Source organism: Hyperoodon ampullatus, assembly GCF_949752795.1.
Source record: "Hyperoodon ampullatus genome assembly, chromosome: 20".
Lineage (NCBI taxonomy): Eukaryota > Metazoa > Chordata > Mammalia > Artiodactyla > Ziphiidae > Hyperoodon > Hyperoodon ampullatus.
In genome coordinates, this window is record NC_136933.1 from 24,849,220 (window position 1) to 24,868,850 (window position 19,631).

General features: G+C 41.8%; 1 protein-coding gene across 1 annotated transcript in view; it reads right to left on the reverse strand.

Moving 5' to 3' along the window:
- WWC2 (WW and C2 domain containing 2) overlaps positions 1 to 19,631 on the reverse strand; it is a 144,789-nt gene that overhangs the window by 57,126 nt on the left and 68,032 nt on the right. Inside the window, exon 2 of the mRNA XM_079726726.1 lies at positions 1,868 to 1,977. Within this exon, the coding sequence (XP_079582852.1) occupies positions 1,868 to 1,977 (110 nt within the window). The remainder of the gene's footprint in view (positions 1 to 1,867; positions 1,978 to 19,631) is intronic.

Consider the following 19,631-nt stretch of genomic DNA (forward strand, 5'->3'; position numbering starts at 1 on the left):
GGTGGGTGATTCAGAAGAACACCTCTTCCCCTGAGGAAAAGCAGAGAGCCCTGGAGGTGGGTTTAGAAGCTGAAGAGACCGCCGGCAGTGGGAGGGAAGTTGATCTAATTCATTTTCTCATTTTGGTGCCAAGAGAACTTATTTCCATTGAATCAGGAGAGGAAGGTTTGTTTCTGGTTCCCTAAATATTATTTAAGGAAAAAAAGCTAAGCTTTTATCCATATAAAATAAGTATAAAAGTGAGATTTAAATAACCATATGTCTGTTCGTTGAAAAACGGACTTAATACCTCCAAGACCTTGCTCCTTTCAAACCCTCTATCTCACCTACCTGTGAGAATTAGACAATTTCACAGCCCTTGAACCTATTCCACCACAACTAAGCTACTCACACTATTACCTGTACGCCCCCCGCCCCAAGGCATAAGCAACACTCAGCACGCCGGGCTTCTCAAGAGTCAGCTTCTCTGGCTCCCTGGCTGCCTCCGGGTGGGGTGAGCCTTTTATTATCCGTGCTTGGTGGTCTTCCAGGCAGAGCACCCCCTTTCAGTGTAAATTACTGGAAGTGAGTCCTTCATCTCAACTCCCTTTCACTGAAGCCTCACACTAGATCACGTGGAGGCACGCATGCAGCCTTCCCATCCAACTGGCCGTCCGCCCCATGGCCTTCGACCTCTGCAGACTTCAGAGTGGAGCAGCCCAGTCACTTCTGGAAACCCTCCCAGTCATGCTGGGAAAGGAGTATTTGCACAGGTAAAGAAAGATACTGACAGGGAATCTGTGCGAGGATATTGTCACAAATGTGACACGTGATGTGAACATATTTCACGTATTTCACATCCTTAGATTTCTAAGAGATCTCTGCTATAAACATGTGCCTCTCACAATCTTTATCATGTATCTAGACAAGGGCAGCTGCAAGCCATCACTCGTAAATGAACATCAATTAAAACACTTTTCTGTAATGATATTGTTCCTAAAGATATTAATGAGTACTTATTAAATAAAATTTTAATGTAACGATAGACCTAAGAATATTAAGATAATGGAGTATAAATTCATTATGCATTCCTAAGAACCTATAAAAATAAAAAAATTATTTTTAAGTGAAATAAGCAAAATGAATATCAGTGAGTATTACATTCGACCACTGAATACATTTTTTATAGGGGTGGCTAGAGAGCTAAATAGAAATATAAACACATACACAATATAAACAAAGATACAAAAAATACTACTTCAAGTACGTGTTTTAAAGAGTGGTTTCCAGCCACAGTGATCCTCTGCCCTAGGCTCACCAGGACAGGGATGTGACAGCCCTAAACGCTATTACAGTGAGAGGTGCCCCCCTTCCAACCACAAAGAAATCAGGAAACAGAAACGAGACGAGGTTCTGGTCTTTTCGCCACAGCTACGGCTGCGTCTTCCAGAGTCGCTGGTGAGTGTCAAGCCCTCCCTGGACCCCACCAGAACACACGCAGCTGCGCCATTAGACCAGGCTGCACCCGTGCCCGCCTCTTTCCATGGCAAGGACAAGAAAGGGGGACCCCCACCCTGAAGGCCCAGTGGCCACGGAAAGAAGAGACAGACAGCTCATGGTCTCCCCAGGCCCTAGACGTGCGCTGAAGAAAACTCACGCCCTGACAGGCAGGCAGACAGACAGGCAGACAGACCCCCTTCTCCCTCTCTGCCCCCACCAGCCTAACTCTACACACGTGACCCAACTTCCAAAATGGACGTTTCAGTTAAATATTAGTCACTAGAAAGCGGGGGTTTAAAATAAAGAAATTCACTTTGTAAAACGTTTACTCTTTTGTAGGACTCTAGATTTTCCGATATGCTTGCTCGTACCAAAGAGGAAAACTTACTGTTTATGTGATCGATGTAGTAGACACCAATCTGAGGGTCAAACCCGGCTTCCCAGCCCCACGGGAGCTCATCACCAACACAGTCAGCGAACGACAAGGGCTTCGTTAGCCTGTAACAAACCAGAATAAAGGTACAGGTGATTCTTTCCGTCCAGCCGCATGTGTTTAAATCCAGCACCCTCCCCACGTGCCAAGTGTCCAGGCTGTGTTTCCTTTTTGTTCTTGATTGTTTCTAGAGTTTGCGCTACTGTGTTTGAAATCTTTAAAGAAAAAAACAACAAGGCTGAAATGCAGAGATGAATATCCAAAAAAGTAACAGTAAGTCATAATACCCTTTGGAAAGTTCACAGCTTAAGATTGGGAGACAAATCTGTACAATAAATAAATAAGGCCATCTTAAATCAGGGAGAACGCCAAGCTGAGGGTCAGGAGGGCTGGAATCTAGCTTGAGCTCGGCAGCTAAATAGCCATCTCAGTGAAAAGAAAAGTTTGTCCCAGGATTCGAGCACCAGCATCATGGGAATCATCATATCAGTACCTCTAAGACAAGATATGCATCAGGCTACACTAACTTCAGATTTGGACGCTCTTCTGTATATTAACTCGCCTGCAAGGTGCACAGAGAGCTCTCCTTGAGAGGAGAGACAATAGATCTTATTTTTATACTTATATTTTTATACCTGTGCTTAACAGTCTCTCAACAAAATATTTAATGGAATAAAACACACAAAATATTTCTATTATCAATGTGATCTCACCTTTTGAAACTGCCTTAAACTTTCTCTTTAAGCCTTAAAACGAATCGGGAAACTAGTTACCTAAGCAGAGTACAGGTTTCAGAGTTAATTATGGGTTGATTTTCTCTCTCCCTTCCTTCATTTTCGCATCTGAGATTTTCCCTGGCTGTTAAAGCAGCTGCAGGCAGGCCAGCACCACAGACTGGTGACCGCCCTGCTGTGGGGTGGCCAACTTCAGGTGACATCTCTGCTAATTTAATGCACTGGCACCACCAGCACAGTTCCTACATATGAAATCACCTGGAGTCTCTGTGATCCATGCTAGTGAATATCAATGATTTCATAGCACAATTGAAATACAGGTCATTCCCAGAATCACATCACTCATCAGAATAATGATTGAACTATGTCATGTACCCTTCAGGACGCTGGGAGAAAAACATGAAAAGGAGGGAAACCCTTTCTTCCCAGGTGTGGCCTGCCAACAGCCCTCCTCCAAGGACGTAAAACACCAAGGGATGAAAGAAAGAAGTGTCTCCTTTTCTCTCAACCTTCCCTAAGCATGAAATCCGCTTCTGGAGACGGCTGCAGGGATCCTGGCCTTCACGAGCACCGGCTGACAGTCACCACACTGACTCACTGTGAGACCTCCTGACTGGGCAGCTCTCTCTACCTCAGTTTCCTTCTCTTCATTTTAAGTGGTGATCACACGCCCTATCTTCTCCCTGCAATTTAACTACCTGCTAAGATTAATGGGAGGGTGAAAAGGGATTAACTCAGAAAAGTGTCTAGGACATGGTTAAGCAGTCAGTAAATGTTAGTGACTATGAATCCAAGCATCACATGTGGATTCTCTCTTTCACTCTCCAGAGGAACCAAGCCTGGGAGCACAACACACAGCAGTGTTTCTCAAAGTCTAGTCCTCACGACCAGCAGCGTCCACATCTGGGAACTGGTTAGAAACAAATCCTTGGGCCCTCTAGTATAGCATATGCCTATCGGAAACTCTAGGGCCCAGCAATGTATGTTTAATCGAGCTTTCCAGGTAATTCTAGAGAATTTGGCTCAGAAGTTAAGAACTTGAAATCTGAGATCAAAGGGACCTGGATTCAAATGCTTGTTCTGCCATCTTACAACATGGGGCAGGTTATTAACCCTAAAGGCCCCTGTTTTCCAATCTATTATTTTTAAAAAGGTAGGGACTGGGGGAGATCATGAAGCTTAAATGAGAACCAAACGGCGTAATGCCTGATAAGTGGAAGCTTCCACATGCAGTAGGCGGGCGAAATGAATCTCAGACATGTTAAGCAATGCATCCAGATATGGCAATTTGCCATATTCGCTTTGCAAACCTGGAGTCGATTTGAACTTAATCTGAGTCCAAAAACTGGCTCTTAGGATTATGCTCAAATCCCACTTTATATCATAAAAACTGGGCAGGAAAATTGAGTTTTCTTTTGACAAAGGAATTAGATACTATGTACATCAAACCTCCCCTGGGACTTCCCTGGTGGTGCAGTGGTTAAAGAATCCGCCTGCCAATGCAGGGAACATGGGTTCCATCCCTGGTCTGGGAAGATCCCACATGCCGCAACTAAGCCCGTGCGCCACAACTACTGAGCCTGTGCTCTAGAGCCCATGAGCCACAACTACTGAAGCCCGCGCACCTAGAGCCCATGCTCTGCAACAAGAGAAGCCACCGCAATGTGAAGCCCGCGCACCGCAACGAAGAGTAGCCCCCGCTCGCCGCAACTAGAGAAAGCCCGCACGCAGCAATGAAGACCCAATGCAGCCAAAAATAAATAAATAAATTTATTTAAAAAAACCCTCCCCACACCATGGAAAGTGGCCTTGTCTTCATACTCTGTAAGACTGAGCTTCGACCATCTGATTAGACAAAAGCCCCTTGCGTATCATTCTGCTTGACGATTCTCTTTCCTTAAACTCCTCTATCTCTGCTGTCCAAAAGGCACATGAACCCTAAAGAAATAAAGAAGAAGGAGACATGGAAATGGTACGTATAAATGACAAAAGAGAGACATTACACAAGTTTTGTCCTGGCACCAAAGCAACATGTTTAAGCATGAGTATGATATGAATATACTTATTACTTTTAGAATTAAAAGTCAAAAAAGTTTCAGAACACGCACTATGATTACAAGTTATGGTAACTGGATTACACTTGGAAATAATCCATCTTCTCCTGTTTATTGTTCAACAGATAATAAGCACTTTATTAACTGTCACTGTTCTAACACTAGAATTACATCTATAAGTGAACTCAGTTTAAAATTCAGGCGTTTCCCGTATGGACACCAAGGTGGGGAGAGTGGTGAGGTGGTGGTGGTGTGAATTAGGAGATTGGGATTGACATATATACACTAATATGTATAAAATAGATAACTAATAAGAACCTGCTGTATAAAACATAAAAAAAAAATTCAGATGTTTCCATTCCTGGAATTTTAACATAAAAGCTTCCTTGCAGTGTTACTGCAAAAATCAATATAATACTGTATTTTCTGTATCTGGATAAATACAGATCTTTTCTCCACAGCCTATCAATAAGTAAAACCATTAAATACATATTTATAAATTTCAAATTTTTAATTCTTATCCAAATTATAAAACATAAATAGAATAACATTCTCAGATACCAAACAAAATGAATCACTCAAATATACTGCTATCCTGATAAAGAAAACATATTACTATGATATACTAAGAAGTAACATGAAACAAAAAGAAATAACAGATGTATTCCAAAATTAGAAACAAACATGACTTAGAACAAATACGGTGAGCAGAAATGTTGATTAGCTCTAAATTCCTTCCTCTTGTTTTGCATAAGGAATCTCTGAAACAGTCAGTCTTCCCTTGATGTTAAGGAAGTAAAAAATGGGCGGAGTTTGCTGGTTCCCCACAAAGGAGCAACAGCATGCAGAAAGCCTGAAATTACGGACCGTCTTTATGCGAAATTCCAGAGATTACTCTTTGCTTAAAAAACAGTCTTCCTTTGCACCGTGACTAATGTGAAGAAAATGGCAATTTACTGCAGCGCTTTGCCACAGTTTACATACAAAATGTGAACTTTGCAAGGTATTTCCTCTCCTTGTGGGCATTATATCATTCTTTTATACAACCCGCCATTTAGTATTTATTGTCAGGCCACGGATCCCTGTCCTGTGACATGAGATGCCACACACAGATGAATTTACTCTTCCCAATTACACGACGATGAATACTGCTGTGTGTGCAAGCACACATCCAGAAACGATGACTTTGTGCTAACTGCAACCGAGTTTGTGCTTATTGCACTAAACGAAATGGCACTTGACAGAGAAAACCATTTTCAGGTTAATAAAACTCTTGCCACGGTTCCGCCTCCCAAATGTACAGTTTAGCTTGAATGTTAAAGGTCTGAAGAGTTATTTTTCCTTCACAGCATCTGCTGCTGCCGTCGTTTCACTGAAACTCAAGGCAGAGTTCGCATCGTCGACTAGGTCTCTGATCGCTACAGAACCGGCCCACACAAACCCGCCTGAATTGCTCCAAGAGAACGGGGAAGGAATTCAAGATGAGATTCACAATGTGAATTTCACAGGGAGGGTAAAATACCAGAAATCTCTCCATAGCTTTGAGAGAATTTTAATTTATAATGTTGCTGATTAGTCCCCTAAAAACAACTTCTTATCTGTTTCGATCACTATCCTAGGCAGGGAAACGGGCAACGCAAAGGAAGAAAATGAGGGGAATGCCAGGGATCAGTGAACAGACGCAGCAGGAAGAAACCGGCTTTTAAGAATACAAACCTCTTCAGAGGAGGGTAACGCAGTTAGTTCTGGGTCTTTGGGGAAATTCGCTTAAGTTCTTCTCAAAGGGTCACACTAGACAGGAGAGAACTGCCAGATAGGCAGGCCTGGACCTGGGGCAATGGGTCAGGCAGGAGACTGCTGCCCTGGGTTTGAACGGCTCATGCAGGGTTACTAGCTGGTAAGTGGCGTCTAACCGGGCTCATTTCTTTAGACTGAGTCCATCATGTCCTCTTGGACCTCCTTGCGCTCAGACAGGTCTCCTCTACGTGGGCTCTAGATCTGGTCTTCCTACAGTTTATACCCACTGGCGCCAACGAGCATCAGTTTAATCCCTCTTCCACGTGATGGGCTTTCAAATATTTAAACACAACCATCTTGTTTCCCAGGTCTGCTCGCCCGGTACCCGGATGCCCCATTCCCCTCACCGTTTCTCGTATCTCTCCTCCACTCAAAAGCCTGCCCATCTCCCGCCCTTAATCCCATCCGCTTCTCCCTGCTCCGCAACTTCACTCCATCCGTTATTATCAAGGGTTAATCTCCTCTCACATAGTTAATGCCTTCTCCCTCACCTACAGATACACAGGACTCAATCCCCCTACCCTTCAAAACGCCTTCCCTCCGATCTCCCGGCTCCTCTTCTGACATTTGCTTCCTAACCGTTCAGTCTCTCTGACCTAAGGATTTTAGATCTGGAGGACCTAAAATCTCCCTTATGCCACCTAACCTAATTCTCTAATTCCTTCATGAAGAGACTCCTGAAAGGCAACGTTTGTGAGTAATCACCTTCGAAAGTGCACACGGCTTGTGCTGTTGCTTTGGGGACCCAGACATTACTTGTAAAAATGTCAATAACAATATTCTATGTAAAAAAGGTCAATTTTTGCATAATTATCCTAATAATATAAAACATTCACTGAGTGATCCCCATGTACCACACATGCTTTAATGTCTATAAATGTGTGAATTAAATCCCCATAAACCTCCGCAAAGTAGATACAATTATTATCGCCCTTTGAATACCCTGTGCAGGAAAAAAAAAAAACCCCAACTTACTTGTAATGAAACAAGCCTGTGACTGTACTGCACACACCTCTCTCTCTCTAGTCAAAGTTTGTGGTTTCCAGCCATGAAGCTTCCATTCCTGTGCAGGATGTGGCCATCACTACTGTCATTCCAGGCACAGATTTAACTATTGATATGCTACTTGGATTAACTAGCCACCAATTTCTTGAAGAAATGGCAAGAAAGGAGTCCCTTTAAAAAGTCCTGGAGGGAGGAGGTGGGAAGGGGCCTGGGCTTTAAGACAGCGCCGCAGATGAGGGACAGAGTGCTACTGCGGCCTGAGCACGTCCACGGCTGCGCGCGCGCCATCGCAGGCCTACGTACCAGAAACCTTCGCAGAAGAGGCTCCAAAGAAGTAAAAAATAGGACCCGATCACAGGAGAGAGGAAAAATGCACACCAAGGACACGCAACTCTTAAATTCTTTAGGGATCTGACCAAAAATCAAAAGCAGCTTTTAAAAAATACTCTCTTCGCATGATTTGTAGACTGAATAGCACTTTCTAGGTAAAACTATATGAGTTATACATATAGTATGTAATTCTTAAACAGGAGGTTATATGATTCAATTTAATTGTTTATATTGTCTGCCTCCTTTAGTTAAAAAGAAAAGGTGGGGGACTTCCCTGGTGGTCCAGTGGTAAAGAATCGCCTTCCAATGCAGGGGACTCGGGTTCCACGCCTGGTCAGGGAACTAAGATCCCACACGCCGCAGGGCAACTAAGCCCGCGTGCCACAGCTATTGAGCTCGCGCATCTCAACGAGAGAGCCCCTGTGCCGCAAAACTACAGAGGCCACGCGCCCTGGAGCCTATGCGTCACAACTAGAAAAGAGAAAACCTGCACGCCATAGCTAGAGAGAAGCTCGTGCGCCACAACCAAGACCCGACACAGCCAAAAAATAAAGAAAGAAATAAAGAAACTAAATTTAAAAAAAGGAAAAGAAAGGTTGGTGCTAACAAGGCCAAAATTGTGGATGCCATCTCCCACAAGGGCTCTTTAATACAACACTGGCCCAGAAAGGTTGAGTTACAGCAGTGGTTCTCAGACCTAAGAGCACATCCCACTCATATGAAAAGCTTGTTGAAACAGATTACTGGGCCCACTCCCAGAGCTTCTGACTCAGCAGATCAGGGGTGGGGCCTGACCTACTAGGATTTGCATTTCTAACAGCTTCCCCAGTGATGCTCATGCTGTTGGTCCCTGGACCACACTTTGAGAACCACTGGTTAAAGGGCACAAATTACAGCCTAATACACCCAGGTGATGGAGAAAAGGAAAACAAACTGAATTTAAAAAGGAACCTGGGACTTCCCTGGTGGCGCAGTGGTTAAGAATCCGCCTGCCGGTGCAGGGAACATGGGTTCGAGCTCTGGTCGGGGAAGATCCCACATGCCGCAGAGCAACTAAGTCCATGCACCACAACGACTGAGCCTGCGCTCTAGAGCCCACGAGCCACAACTACTGAGCCCACGTGCCACAACTACTGAAGCCCGCGCGCCTAGAGCCCGTGCTCCGCAACGAGAGAAGCCACAGCAGTGAGAAGCCCGCGCACCGCTACGAAGAGTAGCCCCCACTCGCCGCAACTAGAGGAAGGCCTCGCGCATCAATGAAGACCCAATGCAACAAAAAATAAATTTAAAAAATTTATTAAAAAAAGGAACCTGAAGGCAAAAGCCTATGTTTCAGAAATATCTCTATTATGAAAACTGTGAAATGTTTAGACAAAATTAATGGCTTAATAATTCTCAGATTTGGGCCACTTCATTTAATTTTAAGTAAACTTTTTTCCCTCAAGGAACGTTTAAATAATTTTAAAATAAGTTCTTAAAAAGAAAGGCTTTCTTTTTCTCTCATATATGAAATACATAGTAACAAGTATTCAACATCATTAGTCATGAGGGAAATGCAATCAAAACCACAATAATGTACCCACTGGGGTGGCTATAATTAAAAAAACAGAAACAGCAAGTGTTGATGAGGATGTGGAGAAATGGGAATGTTGCGCATTGTTGATGGGAATGTAAAATGATTCAGCCTCTATAGAAAACAGTTTGGAAGTTCCTCAAAGAGTTAAACACAGAATTATTGCATAACCCCACCATTCCACTCCGAGGCAAGTAACTAAAAGAACTGAAAAAAGGTACCCAAACAATTACATGTATGCACATGTTCATAGCGGCACCATTCACAATAGTCTAAAGGTGGAAAGAACTCAGACTGCCATCAGTGGATGAATGGATAAACGACATGTGGTATGCTATTATTCAGCCATAAAAAGGAATGAAGTACCTATACATGCTGCAGTGTGGATGAACCTGCAAACATTATATTAAGTGAAAGAAGCCAGAACAAAGGTCACGTATTATAATTCCATGTACATGAAATATCCAGTATAGATAAATCCATGCAGATGGAAAGTAGATCAATGGTTGCCAGGGGCAAATGGGGAGAAAGTGCTCAACGGGTACTGGAGTGACGGAAATGTTTTGGAACTAGACAGAGGTGGTGGCTGAACACCACTGCGAACGCATATATGCCACCAAATTGTTCACGTTAAAGTGGTTAATGTTGTGTTATGTGAAGTTCACCTCAATAAATTGTTTTAAAAAATTAGTAACAAGTTATAACAATGCCAAGACTCCAAGTGAATATTTGGAGTAAGTAAAATAATAAAAATATGGGAAAATGTTCAACTTCACTAATAAAAAGAAATGCCAAATAAAACAATAATGAGGCTTAATTTTAAGTCTGTTAGGATATCAAGTTTTTGTTTTGTTTTGCTTTGTCCTAAGGATGAAATTCAGTTCTGGTGAGGATGTGGGAAATCAGTTACTTTCATTTATTGCTGGTGATTCTGTAACTTGATACATCCTTTTAAGAAACAGTTTGGGAATATTAAAAAACCATTAAAGTCTTGATTCCACGTAACCCAGGAATGCTACTCTTACACAGTGTCCCCTGAATCCTGTCCCGCCTGACCACCTCCACAGAGACTCAGGAGTCACCTCCGGCATCTTTACTACACTCTCATTTCTCGACCAGCTTCTCAAAGGCAGGGCCTCTGGACCCATCTCTGCATCTCTAGCCCAACGCCTTCCTCGTACACAGTCGGCATAGAATCAACGTTGACTGAGTGGGTGCAGGTTAGAAAGGAAGACAGAAATGAAAACAAGGACACCATGGAAGAATTGTCATTTTTAAAAAAATGTTCAATTTACAAAGATGTAATGGTAAATGAATTTACTAAGAGAACAATATGAAGGTTGATATTAAGGTGACAGTTGACAAACATGTTTCCTGACCATGGGACAGGCAGGATATGAGAAAAAAATCGTTCAAAACTGCATAAAAATATCTGGTCCTATAATTTATTTTAGTTTACTATAATTATATTATGTATCATAAATGAATAGCTGAACAGGGAACAGATTCTTAGTTACGAAGAGGGAAAAGAATTTATCTCAGGTGTTTCAATAATTCAGCAAGTTTTTTTTAAAAAAGTATCTTACCCTACAGAAGAAAACAGAGAGGTCAGCAAACACTTTAACCTGAACCTCATTTCTCTCCTAAGTGCCAAGAAATGTTTGCTTGTTGGATTATTTGGTTTTGGAAAATAGTTTGAGAATTTAAGTGGATATGCTGGCAAAGAAGGTAGGAATGTTTGAAAGAGGAAGAGGGCTTAAGAGATTATTGTCCAAACAAACAAACAAAAACCCACCAAGACTGTCTTGTCCTCCTCCCTAGACTTTAAACAACACACAACCATCAGGGATTTCATCACAGATAATAACTGCTCAAGGGCCAGGACGGGACGGGACACTCACGCAAGAGAATGTGCCCCAGTCACAACAACAGAGAACTGACACACGACCCACCCACCCCTCGGCGTGGACAGGACCTTGTTAGATGCAACCTCTCTCTTAGAGAGGTCAATTAAGTGATTTAAATGAACCAGTATTACTTTTATCAAAACTTAGGGAACTGGGAAGATGTTTTTTAATCCCTGTGACCTTATAGGAGAACCCCAGTTAACAATATGTTTCATTCTAGGCTATGTTTTTCTTATATAAATATATACATATGTATACCGATGCACATAAAATATTATGCACATCTTTACAAGATTGGAATTAAACTAAATAAACTATACATATACTATAGTTTTGGGTCCTACCTTAAAAAAACACAAATAATACATTCTCATTATGAAGAATACATAAACTAGGATAAGCTATTATTAAAGTCCCTCCTTCATTTACCTGTAGAATGCTACATACTGCAATATTTTAGTATCTTATAGTCCACCTATAAATTCATATACTTTTGCAAAACATGCAAACAGGCTCATACTATGTGCATTTTCTATGACTTTGTTCAGTTTGCAATACAAGTAAGAAATCTTTCAATGAGCATATATATAGGTTTACCTCAATCTTTTACTATCTGAGTGTATTACAGTCCATTATTTAACTATTCGTCAATTAATAGACATGAGGTGCAACTTCCTTCAAGAGAAACTAATGCTTCAAAGAACTTGCTTGTAAATGTTTTCAGCTGTGCAATTTTTTACAATAAAGCCCTTGGAAGAGTCAAAGAATATACACCCTTTTTAAATTTCAAAATCTCAACATGCATTAAAGAGATGTTAAAGACATATTAGCATTTACGTTTTTACATTCTGATAGTCTCCTCCACATGGGCTTTAGCAATTTGCACTCTCATCCACAAGGTAAGCGAGGGCTCATTTACCCACATTCCACCACGTCTCAATATGATTGTTGGAGGGGGGAGCAATCTAGTAATTGCTAGTAAGGTTTGTAACCTTTCTGTACGTTTATTTGCTTCTTTTGTGAACTGTCCTTTTTAAAATTGTGTTGTTTGTCCTTCTTAATGATTTGTAGCAACTTTTAACATATTTTGGTATTAATCCTTTGTCAAGTGGCAAATATTTTTTCCAAGGATATTACTTATCCATAAACTTTGTTTATGATGAGTAAAAGATTGATTATTTAAACGTGTTGGGCTAATTGGATAGCCAGTTAGGGAATAAAAGCTAGATCCTACCACTTTGTTACAACAAAATTAATTCCAGATAAATCAAAAGATCTATACATGATACATGAAACTAACTGAAGTATGAAACCCACTAGAAGAAAAGATATAGAAGAATTCTTTAGGCCTTCTGGATTGCACTCCTTAACCCAGTGTTTCAAATTGTAGTCCCTTAAAACACTTGCCACTGAAAATGAATACAGTGACAACAAAATCATACTCTAAAATTTTAGCGAATTGCTGGCAGCAGCTTGGAGCTGATGGCTTGCTCACTTGGTTGAAAAGGCAGTTAAGTGTCAGAAAGGTGCTAAAGACATAGTAGCACCTAACAGACTTTCTCCTTGATCTAATCAGAAGACTTGAAAAGTAAAAGAGACAAAAAAAAAAATGACCAGAAGTTACTTAATGGGATGTTCCTATTCCACTGCACCTACCTTGGGAACCATGGTCCTAGGTCAATGGAAGACACCCAGCAAGGAGCGGCAGACCTGGGACAAATTTTAATTTAGGAAAGTGAACCTGAGAGTGACGCACTGAGCAGCATAAAGCAGCGGTTCTCAAAGTGTGGTCCCTGACCCAGCAGCATCAGTACTGCCTGGTAACTGGGTAGAAAAGCAAATGATCAAGCTCCTCCCCCGAAACTACTAAATTGGAAACTGGGAGGCTATGGCCAAGGTCTCCACGTGATTCTCATGCCTGTGAGAGCTCCTGGGCTGGAGAGGCTGAAACAGACCTCAACCTTCCCTTTTACCATCAGAGAGTAAGCAACTGCAATGACGAGGAGAAAGGTGCCCAAGGTGGTGGCAGCGCGGAGGGCTGCGGGAAAGGAAATGAGCGGATTCGAGTCTGCCGCCGAGGAGAAAAGGCTCCTAGTGACGGCAGGCCTCCAAGTCACTGGATATTTGAAAGCAGAAGCTGGGTAACGAAAAGTTGGGGGTGTTACTGAAACAGGGCACTCACTAAACGTGAAAGCAGAAATGAGAAAGTCTACAATGCTTATGGTTTGGCAGTTTCAAAGGAGAGTAGTGATATCAGCATAGGTAAGCAGAATGAACAGGAACAATTAACTTAAAAATATGTTGTGAGGGCTTCCCTGGTGGAGCAGTGGTTGAGAGTCCGCCTGCCGATGCAGGGGACGCGGGTTCGTGCCCTGGTCCGGGAAGATCCCACATGCCGCGGAGCGGCTGGGCCCGTGAGCCATGGTCGCTGAGCCTGCGCGTCCAGAGCCTGTGCTCTGCAACGGGAGAGGCCACGACAGTGAGAGGCCCGCGTACCGCAAAAAAAAAAAAAAAAAAAAAAAATGTTGTGTGTGAGGCGCCAGAGGGACATGCAGGTAAAATGAGGACTAAAATTTCCACGTGGAGATCAGATAATGGATGAGATTAATGAGCCAGGCAAGGCCTTGGGATGTGCCCACATTTAATGGGACCTAAGGATGCTGAGGAAACTGACTTCAACTGGAAGAGGAAAAAAAACCCAAAAAAAACAACAACCCACTCAAGCCTCTAATCTTTTCATTCCTGCCAATAGGAAGTAATAATAATAAAACTACCAACAAAGGAACATTTCATTCATGCGTCCATGAGGTCACCCAACGTTTACTGAAAGCCTCTTTCGTGTGCTGGGACACACGAGTCGTGAGAAGCGTGGTTCTCGTCCCCAGCAGCTTCTCCAGACAAACAGTGCCTGTCCTCTAGGTGGGAGCTGCGGGGTGGCATAAATCACTTCCCCAGTGGTAGCTCAATGTTTGCTTTGGAGACAAATGCACTTGGACGGTGCCTCTTTGTGGTACCGTGGATTAATACCCGTGGGCTAGTCTTTCTGACACTGGGTGGAGGGCAGGGGAACACAAAGTCGTCCTCGTAACGACAACACAGGGCTAGACTCCCTGAACCAAAGCACCCATTTCTCTGTCTTTTAAGTGCAGAGACTCCATATTTGTTAAGAGGGAAGTAACCTTCCGAGGCCAGGAAAACCAGCTGCACAGAGCCCACAGGGACTCCATCTCTCTCCTTTCCACACACTAAGCCCATGGTTAACTACCCATCTTCACGCCCCTGATCACGCTGACCACAGGAAGCAGTTACAGGTCATGCTGGAATTCAATAATCCCAAGTCTAGCCTTTTTTTGTTTTTCATAGGATCACTGAAGTTTAATTTATATACCAGAAAATCTGCCCGTTGTACATGTACAAATCAGAAATTTTTAGTAAATGTATCGAGTTAAAACCACCACACAATCTAAGTGTAGCACATTCTGACCACCCCAAAGAGATCCCTTATGCCTATTTGCAGTCTCTCCCTGCCCCATCCCTACCCGCTGCCCCAGGCAACCACGAATTTACTTTCTGTCTCTATAGATTTACCTTTTCTGGAATTTCATACAAATGGAAGCATGGAAATTTGTGCTTTCTTGTGTTTGGTTTCTTTTATTTAGCATGTTTTTGTGGTACACCTATGTCGTCTAAAGACTGATTTATCTTTCTTCCTTCCTCCCTACGACCTGTCTTGTACACTTCTGGAGTCCTTGGTGCCTAGAACAATGGCTGGTACTCATCCAACACGTGCTCAATGACTGTCCTTTCCGCGGACCAATGCATCTGCACTGATGGATCCCTGGCAACCACACTCTAAATCCCTCTCAGGATACGAGGCTTTTGCACTGAAAAGCACCTCATTCTGGCTCTGAATACAACTAACACAAACCAAAAGAATCACGGTTTTGTTTTGTTTTTTTTAAAGCTACAGGATTGGAATTCTGAGAATCAAGTATCAGAAAACTAAGAAATGTTCTTACGCAGCCCAAGGAATGGTGCTAACATGCTACAAATCAATTCCATCCCCAGCATTTGCTTTGCTAGTTAAACACATGATTGGATTTTTGTAACTTATAGGAAGACTTTCTTTGGTGGTATTTCCTTGTGCCTTCCAGCCTCTGTTTTCCTCTGGCACAGCACCAGATCCTCCAAGCACTAAAAATTAGACGTATGGAATGTCAGGAATGTCTGATAACTACACTAACTTCAGAGCTCAGCCATTAGTCATAAACAGAAATGCCCTTTGAGCTCGCTCAAATTCAACTCGAAGCAAACAAAAGTCATGAGGCTGAGTACTGGCAAAGCGTGCAGGCTGCTGTGGGGTGGGCTGGGAAGGCTCTAAATATAGTTCTTCATCGCAGCAAAGACAAATACTGCTTCGTTATCGAAAATGTTAATACACGGAAGGTGCAAAGCATTGCTCGGTGACGTTTTCAATTGGTAGCACCTGAGTTAGAAACACAAACCATTAAAATTACTTTATAAAATAAAGTTTGTCCTATTCCCATATACTTTCACTAACATCTCCTTAACAGGGCCTCATCTTTAGTTATTAATCCAGCTCTACAGGTGCTGGTACTGTTCAAGATTAATTAAAAGAAAGAATACAAACACCAAAAACTTTGAGGAACTATTTTAGTTCAAAAGAGAAATAACAGAGACCTCCCTGGTGGTCCAGTGGTTAGGACTCAGCACTTTCACTGCTGGGGCCCGGGTTTGATCCCTGGTCAGGGAACTAAGATCCTGCAAGCTGCATGGTTCGCCCCCCACAAAAAAAAAGAGGGAAATAACAACCAATTGTAGCATGTTTATCTCAAATGGATCCCAATTTTTAATTTTAAAAAAAAGATAAAAGAATTCTTAGAACAACTGAGTAATTTAAATATACTAGATGTTGGGCTTCCCTGGTGGCGCAGTGGTTGAGAGTCCGCCTGCCGATGCAGGGGACACGGGTTCGTGCCCCGGTCCAGGAGGATCCCACATGCCGCGGAGCGGCTGGGCCCGTGAGCCATGGCCGCTGAGCCTGAGCGTCCGGAGCCTGTGCTCCGCAGCGGGAGAGGCCACAGCAGTGAGAGGCCCACGTACCGCAAAATAAATAAATAAATAAAAAATAAATAAATAACTATACTAGATGCTATACTAGATATTGGATGATAGATGTTAGATGACATGACAGGATTTTAAAAATTTTCCATAGTTGTAATAATTGATATTATGTATGGTGAGTAAGGGAATATTTTTTCCTTGGAAGATGCATGCTGAATTATTTAATGGTGGAGGGTCATAATATCTGTAACTTACCTTCCAATGTTACAGCAAAAAACAGTAAACATAAATACAATACACACACACACACAAAATAAAAAATAAATACAATACCATACATTCATATATTTAAAGAGAGAGGGAAGAGAGGATAAAAGAAATGTGGTGATAAATTATTTGTCAGATCTACAAATTTTTCATAATAAAAAGTTAGGAGGGAAAAAAATCCCTCATTAAGGAAATTCCAGTAAACACAACAGATTGTATACATGTGTTTGCCTACACTCCATCTAGAAAATTGCAGAAAAAGGATGTTAAAAAGTCATAAACACAGAAGGACAAAAGGGCAGCTCAGAGGACAGGAGCCACAAAATTTGGGATTGTGGAAAGCCGAGTGGTAACTGAGTTAGCAGACCCGAGAAACAGGAAACCTAAGTCAGCAACAGAAAGCCCAGCAGCTGATTGATTCATACTGCAAACCCTTGAAAGGCTCTGGAATTCCGGCATCAAGGACTTCAGACAGCTGGGTGTGGCTGTGTAGGACTGGCCGGAAGTCTGTTAAGAAGTAGCCAGTCCCTCAGCCTGCCTTTGCCCAATCTGGGTGAAACTGAAGGTTTCCTCTCTAGAGAGACTTAACTACAAAGATTCTGGACTTCCTGGCAGCTGGTACAGCTGAAAGAAGGCGTGCCTTACTGAAAACAGGAGGATTAAGGGACTGTCCACGCACTGACCAGTGGGGTTCCCGGACCCGCTTTCCCCACTCAGTTTTCAGAACCACTGGTAGCTGGGCTTACACTTGCTAAGCAAGAGATTGGTGGCGTTTTTCCTGGGAAAACTAACAAGCTCAGAAGAGATTTATTGACTTTAATACCTGGGAGTGCCCTAATAGGAAGGGTGGGCCAGATGGCTACATGACTAAGCCTCACCCACAATATAGAGCTTCCAAACTGCTTTTTATGGTTCATTCTTAAATATGACTGATAGCTGTATCAGTCAGGACAGGCTAGGTAATGCTCTAATAAAAAACAATACCAAAGTCTCAGTGGCTGAACACAGCAAACACTAATTTCCCACTCAAGCCAAGTTCAAAGTGGTTCTGGATGACTCTCCCAGGCAGCTGGCCTCCACAGTATGGCTCAGGATTCCAGGATGCATCTTGGGTGACTGGCACCTCCACTGCGATACTAGGTAGATAGGTAGGTAGATAGATAGATACACTGATAGATAGATAGAGAGATCTCAGTCAATCAATCTTGTGGGCTGGGGATACATGTACACCCATACTGTTCACATTCCACAGGCAAAACACATCACATGGAGGCAGGGAAATTAATCCCCTCATGTGCCTGGAAGGAGTGGAAGAACCAGAATGATCAGTATGAGCTATTCTAATGCATAAGTTAAGAACACTAGGTCTCTAAAATAAAAGCAGAATCTAAAACAAACACACTAAAACAATGAATCAGGCAATTTAATGCATGGAAGAAATTTTCAATTTTGTTCAGAGAAACTGAAGAAAATTTCAATAGCATCTTCAGAGAGATATAACAGACCATCAAAAAATAAATATTTGGAGAAAGAAATTTAAAACCCTTGGTAATGAACAATACAATAGAAGAAATGAACCTATCTATTGAAGTGTTAGAAGATTAACTTAAGAAAATTTCCCAGAGAGAAAGACAAATAGAAAGGAAAAGACAGGAAAACTGGAGGACCAGTCCAGGGGGGTCTACTATCTGATAGCAGCAGTTCCAGAAAGAGAGAACAAAGTATACATGAAGGTGAAGATATTATCAAAGATGTAATACAAGAAAATTTCTCTTAACTGAATGACTGGTTTCTTGAATATAAACAGCCCACCCAGAAGAATCGTTAAAAAAAAGACCTACGTCAAAGCACAATATTGTGAAATTTTAGAACGTGGAGGCAACGAGAAGAGTCTAAAAGCTTCGAGAGGAACCAGGTCACCAAAAAAAAAAAGAAAAAGAAAAATCAAGAATCAGAAAGACTATACACTAAGAACAAATTTTCTGAAAAAGAAATAAAGAAATTGATCCCATTTACAATCAAAACCAACAAAATACCTAGGAATAAATTTAACCAAGGAGGTGACAGATCTCTACTCTGAAGACTATAAGACATTGATGAAAGAAATTGAAGACAGCAGAAATAAACGGAAAAGTATCCTGTTTTCATGGATTGGAAGAATTAATATTGTTAAAATGTCAGGACTGCCAAAAGCCATCTACAGATTCAATGCAATCCCTATCAAGACAACAAGGGCATTTTTTTAAAGAAGTAGAGAAAATACTCCTAAAATTTAATGGAACCACAAAAATACCCTGAATAGCCAAAGCAATCCTAAAAGAATAACAAAGCAGAGGCATCACACTTCCTGATTTCCAACTATACTATAGCTATAGTAATCAAAACAGTACAGTACTGGCATAAAACAGACAAACAGACAAAGGGACAGGATAGAGAGCCCAGAAATAAACCTAAGCATATACAGTGAACTAATATTTGACAATCGAGATAATAATACTCAATGGAGAAAAGACAGTCTCTTCAATAAATGGTGCTGGGATAATTGGATACTCACATGTAAAAGAATGAAATTGAACTCCTACCTTACAACACTCAGGAAAATTTACTCAAAATGGATTAAAGACTTAAATGTAAGACCTGAAACCATGAAACTCCTAGAAGAAAACAGAGGAATAAAGCTCCTTGATGTGAGTCTTGGTAATGACTTTTTTGATATGACACCAGCACAAGCAACAAAATAAAAAATAAACAAGTAGGGCTACATCAAACTAGAAGTTTCTGTAGAGCAAAAGAAACCAGGAACAAAGGGAAAAGCCAACTTATGGAATAAGAAAAATATTTGCAAACCATATATCTGATAGGGGGTTAATATCCAAAATATGTAAAGAACTCATAAAGCTCAGCAGCAAAAATAAACAAATAAGCCAGTTAAAAAATAGACAAAGGACCTGAATAGATCTTTTTCCA